The sequence below is a fragment of the Lotus japonicus genome, chromosome 1, assembly GCF_012489685.1.
Source record: "Lotus japonicus ecotype B-129 chromosome 1, LjGifu_v1.2".
In the NCBI taxonomy this organism is placed as follows: domain Eukaryota; kingdom Viridiplantae; phylum Streptophyta; class Magnoliopsida; order Fabales; family Fabaceae; genus Lotus; species Lotus japonicus.
Window position 1 is genome coordinate 69,769,489 of NC_080041.1, and position 10,009 is coordinate 69,779,497.

General features: G+C 42.3%; 1 protein-coding gene across 1 annotated transcript; it reads left to right on the top strand.

Moving 5' to 3' along the window:
* Positions 1–8,005: 8,005 nt before the first annotated feature.
* LOC130744203 (protein MAINTENANCE OF MERISTEMS-like) lies at positions 8,006–10,009 on the top strand. The gene is made up of 4 exons (XM_057596396.1): positions 8,006–8,039; positions 8,181–9,073; positions 9,218–9,703; positions 9,782–10,009. The coding sequence occupies exons 1-4, from the start codon at positions 8,006–8,008 to the stop codon at positions 10,007–10,009; spliced, it is 1,641 nt and encodes a 546-aa protein (XP_057452379.1).

The window sequence follows — 10,009 nt, forward strand, 5'->3', positions numbered from 1 at the left end:
TTACGAAACTTTTGCCACTGGTTTCACGTCATTCCGACGTCTATAGCTCGAGTTATGTGCATTTTAGTGAGTATAGGTTAAGCTGTCCAGTTTCTCACGAACTGCGGTTAGTGTACGATTTTTCCTGATTTTTGTACTTCGAATTGTGACTTGAAAATTTATAGAGGTTTACAAAACGTGTATACGGAACCATGATAAAAATATTAGATTTTTCTGAGTATATTTGATAATTTACATCTGTTTAATAGTTCATTAGATGTGTGGTGCGCGCACATGGCGAGTTGCGCAGGAAGATGCCGCAAGATGTCGCGACATGGCGAGTTGCGTAGGGAGATGTCGTGAGATGTCGCGACATGGCGAGTTATTCAGTGACATGGCGAGTTGCGTAGGGAGATGTCGTGAGATGTCGCGACATGGCGAGTTGTGCAGTGAGATGTCGCGAGATGGCGAGCATGAGCATGTCGCGAGTTTTTGGGAAAATTTAGAGAGAAATCCAGTCTTTAGGAAATAGTTGCAGAACCTGTTATATATGAATTATATTTAATTTACATCTATTTTTAATAATCATTATATGATATTGTTTCTGAATTGATGTTATGTTTGAGATGCTAAGTTGTTGTGATTGCAAGTTGTATAATTGATAACATGTAATATGTGTTTTGTGCAACTGGTGATGAATATGCTAAAATAATTAGGACTTGGAGATGGTCTGAATATGCATATGTTAGTTGAGTTTTGCACAATACACTGCATAGTTGTCAAGAGGCAATGTTTGCTAGTTCTCGTGGAGGCTAGTGACTTGTCCCAAAACTGGAGTGGTTTTGAAGCCTAGAGCGAGGGCTTTATTGGTGGTTATCTGTCTGGAGTGGACGCGGTGATACCGCTAAGGATAACAACTTTGGTACCAAAGGCATTTGCACGGGTCTCACTTGAGTCATATGTGTTATGGTGATATTTTTGGAGAGATTTGATGTGGTGGTAATTAGAGACTATTATATATGTTCTAATTGAGCTATAATTTATGGAGTATTTGCCATAACTGTGAACTTGATTAATTATGTTAAAATTACATAATTTATTATTTGTTAGTGAATGTGAGTAATTTATGTGGAGCATAGATAAGCTTTTACATTATTTATTATTATGCTTATCCATATGATATGAGTTCTCACCCTTCTGTTGGAATGATGTTCTATGCGACATCGCTCAGGTACCAAAGATAGTGGAGCTTCTCGCGAGGGTTAGTTGGAGGAGCTAGTCTTTCATTTACGGTTTAGTTAGGGGAGTCATGCTCTGTTATGTAACACCGGGAAACGTTTAGTTTTGTACCTTGATGTTAAGAGTTACCTATGAACTCTCTTTATGTTAAATTTTGGAGTTGAAATAAATCCGTTGTGCTATGCATATGATGTTGCGACATTAAAGTTGGAAAATTTATATATTTATTATGAGCATGACAGGTGTTTTGATTTATGTTTCTGGAGAATAAGTGTGACACCCTCTGTGTTATGCATTTTACTCTGATTTATGATATATTATTATGCGGGGTTTAGAGGGTGTTACAGGGGCGGAGCACGAAGCCAGTGAATGAGAAGCGCAGGGTGAAGCACATGGAGAGGAGAAACATAACATATCTGGTGGGTTGGAGCAGCGCCGGTGCACGAAGCCAGGTTAAGTAGGTTGAGGCGGCGCTTGTGCATGGTCTGAGAGGAGAAGAGAACAAACTTCTCTTTAACCCTACATTAGGGCTCCTTTTCAGCTTATCTTTCTCTCTCTCTGTAAAACCCCGATTTCGGTGGCGTCACTTTAGTAACCAAAAGTAAACTTAATGCGGAAAAACGAGAATATTTTTTTTTTGATAATAACTAAGACAAGACTGAATTAAATAAAACTCAAATGCGAAAAGCAATAAAACTAATATACAATATATAAACAGCCCCCGCTGTAAGTAACAACCTCGTCACGAGTAAACCTCCAGTGACGGTAATAGAAGAGTAGCGCCCGTAGGCAATATGTACAAGCCAAATATAAAGGTAAGTGTCCGCAACACTATCCCTCAAAACTGAGAATAAGCTGACCCAATGGTCTGAAAATAAGACCTCCTAAGTCCAACCAACTCTCTGTGATTCCCATAAGGAAACCACACAAAAAGCTATAGGCGGATCTACCCTGTCCCCTAAAGAAGCAAATGAAACAAGACTGTCAGAGCTAAACTCTACTCCTACACTAATCCTAACTCGAGGAGCTCATACCAACACTCAAAACTATGTGCTAGCATGATCGTCGTCTGAATCAGAATCCAGAACAACTAAGTCTACCAACCCTATCCGTCCTCCCCTCGCAACCGCAGTGCGCTCCGATGCTGGACTCACGGGCTTAGGGCCCGAATCCTGATCATCAATGACCGCAACGCTGGGTGCACTAGACTCTGCCGAAGGCACTCCCACTGGCTCCTCCTCTGAGGGATCCTCCTCGTCTGAAGACAACGGTGGTGGTGGTGGTCCTCCAAGTCCTGGTCCATAGTGAACGCCCGGTGGCAAGTTGAAGCTGACAGAGCATCTCCTCAACACTCCTGACCTCAGGAGTCCTCCACTATCTACGTGGTCCTCCATGATACGCCCCGAATACGTCGCTCGATGGCTCGCGGGGTCAACCACCCACGACCCGGGGTCATCCTGATCGATCATCTCGTACCTAATCCCCCCCGAAGGGTGGACCATTGTGAACCAGTCCGCAATGGACATCTGACAAAAGGCGTTGTCCGCCAAAACACACACAGAAGACGCGAGGGTCAACTCTAAAGAACTATGTAGATAATAAACCCAATAGGTACAAATAATAGATAGCCACTTAGGCTTATAACTAGAGAATATCATTCCTAGGGTTGCATGTTCCACAATAACATAAACGCAATAATAGCAAATAGCATGTTCCAAATAGGATTAACAATTACCAGTCACACTCAACAACTAAATTGATATGCATGTTGCATGATATGCAAATGACGGTTAACCCAGTTAACCACATGCATTCCGGAAAGGGATGGACATCAAACGGATCAGCCCTAACACCAGCCACGGTGGAGCCATTTCGGCCCGCGTGCCTCTTACTCCAACAACCACACGTAGTCAGATCAGCAGTAAACCCATAGGTCTGCCATTTCGGTCTGCTACAAGAGACGTCTACAAACGCTCTTACACGGCATTCCGGGTCTTATGACCATTTTGGAAACCGACGAGGTCCAGAGTACGTCCTGTGTTAATACCTCATTAATGTTGCATGTATGCAGGATGATTAGTCAAACAACGTCTCCGAATCTCACTCGACACGACGTCACGTGTTCTAGGTAAATTAAAGTCTCTAAAAGCTTACCCTAAGGTAACGGTCGATTCTGCGACCAAAAGACACACTTCACATCAACACATAGCTGCTCCAACAGCACAAGAGTATCACATACTCGGGAACTATCAATTCCCCGGACTTATCCCCAGGATAGCCCAACAACATAGCTGCTCCAACAGCACAACAACAATAGCTGCTCCAACAGCACAACAACAAACGCTGCTCCAACAGCACCACAACATCTACATACTCGAAGCCTCTCAACTTTCTCAATACTGGGATCCGACGACACTTCTCTTTTTCCAAAACTAAGATTTGACTTCCACGCCTTCCTTTCGAGTTTATTATCATTAATTAAAGATTTAGAGGTTGTTTAATGTCTTATGAGTTTTCTTTACAAAATAGATTCCATTTTGTCTTATCGCAAGTCTTTTACATTTTCAGGATCTCCCGATCCCAAGTCGCTTCCAGAGAATGTCTCGATCCACTAAACAAAATTAAGGCCCGAACCTCGTTCGTCCTATCAAACTTTCTCAAAACTCTCAAAATAAAATCGGCATGACCTGCCCGCTATCCTCACCATTCAAAATCTCAGATTCCAGTGCAAAGCATATGTAAATCATCACAATCAATAACATGTCATATATCAATAAATCTCGTTATAAACACTTAGCACTTAGCATATAAAGCATGCACCACACATCCTAGATTACCCACATAGCACATAGCATGTAAGTCAATCTCAAAAACATTCAGTAGATGAATCATCTACATTGTCAGCCGAAGCCTCAGAAAACATTTTCCAATCACACACAATCCAGTGCATAAACAGTAAACAATGTCGAAAGCATCGACCCTAAGCATTAACTAGAGATTCAGTGAGAAGCCCTCACCTGTAGGTTCTCCATAATGATCGTCAAACGTTTCCTCACACTCAAAGTGTTGTTCCTCAGAAAATTCCTCAAAAGTTCCTTTAAAACAAAATCACAGAAATACTATCAGAATCTATCGAAAACTAAGCTATCGATACTTACTAAGGTTACTCGAAGTAATCTATACTCTAAGGTACGATAATCTAGCGCGAAAGACAAGTTTTCGGAAAAGGAAATTTTCCTCCTCCTCCCCCTATAGGCTCGGCCACTTTAAGTAATTAGGAGACTCGATTTTTCTTCGATCAAACTTGGTTCCTATGCTATCATTAGCCGTAACTAAGGGTATTCTGAACTCGGAAAAATTATCGGATCAAAAACTGTCGCAGGGGTATTTTGGTCATGATTTTTAACTTAGGATTTTCAAAACTGAAATCCCAAAAATAAAATTTGACAGGGACGTCACCAACGATGTTTATGACAACTAATCCTACTAGCACTAAGCTAAGGCGATAGTTTTCAGCCTAAAGGTTGAAGCTTTACTTCAAAAACTCCAAAAATGGGTATTTTAGGCTAAAATTGATTCCGGCGGAATTCCGGCGACATAACGGAAAATCTAACCCGGAAGAAGTGATCTTGGGCACATAAGGAAGAGGTTTAGAATCAGAAATGAAATATTCAGGATAGTTTTGCAAGAACCCATAAACTATCAGCTCAGAAAAGTCTACAGAAAAGCTATGGAAAAAGCGATCGGAGGTAAGGATTAGCGACTATACCTCGAAACCTTGAAGCAGCAACTGATTGATCGACGATCAAGCAAGGATTGAACAAAAACTCTTCTTCCTTCTTCCTTGTTCTTGGCCGCGGGTTTGGAGAGAAAAATGGAGGAAAATTTGTGTTTTTCTTCCTTTCTTTGCTAAATATAGAAGATGGAAATTCGCGGGAAAATGAAAGTTTCGCGAATCTGATTTTTCCGGCGTCATTCTCCGTGAATTAATAGATATGTTTTGCCAAAATAATTCCAAAACTATAAAGAGGTCTCCTTGTATTTTTGGCAACTAATGCATAGTCGGTATAAAACTATTTTACCCGATAAGTTGCTTTTTGCATCGAATGTCGGAATAGAAAACTTCCTTCTGAAGAAAGATTGAAATCATCAAGAGAAATGGGTGTACGCGTGTGGAATATTCATTTGAAGCTCTGAATAGAAAAAGTCTTCATTGTCGAGAAATTCTTGGGTTTTGAAATACCAGGGTTTCGGTTTCGGCAAACTTCCGATTATTGGAATCGGACGTTCGTAGATCCTAGAGTTTCGCCTCGAAACGATTTTGATATATGGAAAAAGAGAAGTTCTAACATTTCTCTGAAGATTTTTGAAATTAACTTCCATCGTGCCTAAAAGTGAAAATTAGCTATATACTAGGGTTTCTGACCAAAGTTAAGCGTATAACGATCGTGCTATAAATTTTATCGATCATAATGCAATCCTTGAACTTTTCCTGAACTTTCTCCTTCATAAATATATTTCATTTAATGAACTTTTGTTCAAGTTTCCCTTCACATTACATCAACACTAATCGTGAATAAGAAAGTTTATTCACTTAGCATAAGCTGAAAAACTTGGGTCTTACACTCTCTCTCTCTCTCTCTCTCTCTCTCTCTCTCTCTCTCGCATAGGGCTACTTGGTTATGGCACTCTTGGACCTGGGTTGCTAGTTCAACTATTAAATAGACCTACTCCAATCGGTTCGGTCAGTTCAAAACCAAACAGAAACTGACCGGTTCAACCCTAGCGAACCCATTCTATTGAACCACCCAAACCTAAGACCGAACTAACCGATTCATTTAGAAATTGACTGGTTTGCTCAAGTTTGGTTTGGTTTAGAACTTCATGGACACCCCTACCAATGATGGTGAATAATACAAAGTGGAGGTAATGGTGATGATGAGTTAAGGACAATGAAGAATCACTACAATAAAATGCATGTCAAAATAGCGACAAAAAGTTATGGTTTAACCGATGAATTATGGTATTTTATGGTTGTGGTGCTTGAAGGCGAACGATAGTGGAGACACTACAACAGAAAAAGGAATGGGTGCCAGCTATGGGGTAGCACTATTTAATTGCTAGCTATGCTTGTTGAAAAGCAAAGAAAAATGTTCACTTGTAGCAATTAAATTAACTACGATAATAGCCTGGTGCGAAATAATGGATTGAGTAAGCGTAGCCGTTAAAAAGGAAACGGTACCTTTATTAGAAGTATTTAGGCAATTGGCAACGGTTGAAAGCTAACTGCAACCCATATTATATTTTTGGTTACGGTTACACACACATTGCTACCTATGTTTAGACCTAAATCTAAATTGAAAACCCTAGCATGGCACATTTTCTCCTTTCTCTCATTCGTGTCTTCCTCTCTTCACTTTGTCTTTGGCTCTTCCTTCCTTGTTGTCTTATCTCCCCTCAAAATTTCCTCTGCCAAGTTCTTCACTCTATACTTTTCCGCACCTAGGTAAGTTTTTCTATCTCTCTCGTACTCTATTTTCACCACCATTGCTCCTTAGTGCTCCTGATGGTAAAAAGTGTTGTGTGGGGAAAATTATAAACTATGCCTAACAATAGTGATGATACAAGCTAGGTCCGAGCAGTTACAATAATGAAAGTCAAGTGTCGGTTACGCGATGGTGGTAGAGAGTCCGACGATGGTAGTCATGGAGGGTACTATGTGGGGTGCGATTAATAGTTTTGATTTATACGAATGTCACTATTATGGAGATAGCTTAATGATGGTGATAATAAGTGTATAAGGCGGTAATAATATTGGAGGTTGTCAAGTGATGGTTGTTGAGAGTGATGTCGAGTTGTAGTGAGGTTTTAGGGTTTAGGGTTTAGGGTTTAGGGTTTAGAGCGGTAATAATATTGGAGGTTGTCAAATGGTGGTAACGGATGGGAGATAACAACGACAATGAATGATATTGGTAGTGGCAATGATAGAGGATAACATAAGGCGACGATGGTGCTAAATTAAAGGCTAGCATATAGCAATAACAACAATAGTAGAACATATCAGGTGACCATAACATTGGAAAATGAAGAAGATAAAAAAGAAGTATGGTGATAGAGGATACCATAAGAAATATGGAATTGTTATTCAGCCCCCCCCCCCCCCCACCCCACCCCACCCCTATTCAGACCCCTCAAAATTGGCGAATTGTCCAAAATGCCCCTGTTTAAAAAAAAACTTCCCACTTAACCCACTAACTCCCCCCCCCCCCCTCCCACTTCTCCCACTTTTTCAAACTTCTGAAACCTCCCTTCCCCCCCCCCCACCCCTCACCCAAACACATTTCACTCATTCAAAATCTCCCTCCCTCTCTCACGCATATCCTCCACTGCCTCCGCCTGCCGCCGCCATCGCCAGCGACACCGCAGCCGTATGGAGTCGCCGCCACCCCCATCGCCACCTTCTGCTGCCAACAACCCAACATTCTTCCCTGAACCCAGGTTCGTTACGCGACCCGACCCATTCTGTTATGGTTTTGATCGCACCTTGTAGATGCGTTTGTGTCGCATCTTGAAGGTGTGTGTTCAGAATGCACGCACCTTAAGGGTGCGCTTGATACGCACCCTTAAGGAGCGACACAGACGCACCATGAGAGTGCGTCATAGACCCTTATCTGTCAAAGCTTCAATGTTATGTTTTTGTTTGGTTATGAGTCTTATGTTTCCAATGTTGGTTCATATATGGCAAGAACAAAGAATTTGAGTTTGCCTCCGGCCAACCGTTCTAGTCATGGTAATAGAATCCCCCGCCCCCCACGACACCGGTACGTAAGGAGCACGTAAAAGGCGTGACGAGGCAACCCGTAAAAGGCGTGCAGGTAGTGCAACGACTGCTGCCAGTGCAGTATAGGAGCCTGAACCTGAACAAGTACAGGAGCCTGAAGATGATGATTTGGTTGATGCAGAACAGGGTTCTGGTGAAGGAGAGGAGGAGAGTTCTGGTGAAGAGGAGGAGGAGGAGGGTTCTACTGAGGAGAAGGAAGAGGAGGAGGAAGAGGAGGACAGGGATGCACAAGCGGATCAAGGTGAGGAAGATGATGATGATGACATATTCTTTCCTGGGGGGCCTTATGACAATACCTTGCTGAAGAGCTTCAAGCAACATATATCACTCGAAGTGTGGAAGCGTTACAAGAAACCTGCTGAAGTGCTTGATAGGGGTGTCTTGAAAATCTACCACCATGGGAATGCTATGCTTGGGAATGATAAGGTGAAGCATAAGGATGTGTTAAAATGCTTTTCGACTTATGTAAAGGGAAGGGTTGTGGCTGCTGGTCTATTGCCTTTATTGACATGCAACCTTCCCTCTGTTGACAAGACCATGCTAATAGCGTTTGTGGAGAGATGGCAGCCGGAGACATCCTCTTTCCACATGCCATTTGGGGAGATGACCATCACACTGGATGACGTTAGTTGTTTGCTACACATTCCTGTGAAGGACAAATTCTTCACTCTCACATCCCTGACTCGTGAGGAAGCAGCCACTGTATTGCATAAACAACTTGGTGTTACACAAGCAGCTGCTGAAGAGGAGATTTGGAAGTCATTAGGACCTTATGCTCGTTATACATGGTTGTTGAAGGTGGCTGAGGACATGGCTAAGGAAGGGAAGACCAAGAAAGCTGCTAGAGCCTTCTTGCTGCGTTTGGTGGGGATGACGATCTTCTGTGGGAAGACAAACAACAAGGTGGATGTTGCATATTTGGGGATGTTCATGGACTTGGAAAAGGTTGAGGAGTATGCATGGGGCGCCATGGCATTGGCTTTCCTTTATGACCAGCTGAAGGACGCCACCAAGGTTTGCACCACTAGTCTTGGAGGATAGTTAAATCTGTTTCAGGTATGATTCTACAACTCTTATTTTAGTTAAATTGTAATTAACGTAATTTAAGGTATCACATTTTGATGTATGATTATTTGATTACATGCATGGATATTTGAGCACTTCCCTGCTTCATTGTTTGATAGAAACCTGAACAGGAAATACAGTGAGAAAGACCCGCGAGCTTGCAAATGGGTCACCAAGAAGGGGACTGTGGACCTGCATGCGAAGAGGCTAATCCTAGATGACCTTAGGGATAACAATGTTATATGGACTCCATATGACGGGCAAAGAATGGATTGGCCCTTTCAGCAGGAGTGTCTTTATAGTGGGTGGATTCGGCATTCAGTCATCATCCGGCCATATCTGCCAAAGTGTGTGTTGAGGCAGTTCCATATGCTCCAGGATCAACCCAATTTACCACCGGCAAACATGCCACCTGTTGAGCATATTGATGAGAGGTTTGAGAACATGGTTCATTGCGTGGCTGCACAACATACTGACACTCCAACGACAACGCCTCACTACTTCGAGTGGTACAAGTCAATCTCACACCGCTTTGTGGTCCCTCCTGAAACAAGAGGTCCTGTGGCAGTAACTCTTGTGGTAAGGATCAATAATTTAATGACTAGTTTGATTTTGTTTATGTTATAATTTATGATTCTGTTTCATTGTTGCTTGTAGGATGTTCTCGAACAATTACGGGAGTTGAGTGATATCACAGTTGACCCCAGTGAGACCCCTCAGCGGATCCTCGAGGCAAACCAGCGTATGCGGGATATCATAATGCAGCACCTGGAGTATGGAGGTGATGATGATGACAGTGGCAGTGGCAATGGAGTTGCACCTCATGGTGGTGGTGGCCCTGACAGAAAGAAGAAAGGAAAAGCATCTACCTTGAAGACTAGTTAG

Bases quoted from the DNA above. Each gene is read 5' to 3' on its own strand.
- LOC130744203 (XM_057596396.1), top strand. From the start codon at position 8,006: ATGGTAATAGAATCCCCCGCCCCCCACGACACCG. The intron at 8,040-8,180 runs GTACGTAAGGAG...TGGTTGATGCAG, and splicing joins CCCCGCCCCCCACGACACCG to AACAGGGTTCTGGTGAAGGA. The intron at 9,074-9,217 runs GTTTGCACCACT...TGGATATTTGAG, and splicing joins AGCTGAAGGACGCCACCAAG to CACTTCCCTGCTTCATTGTT.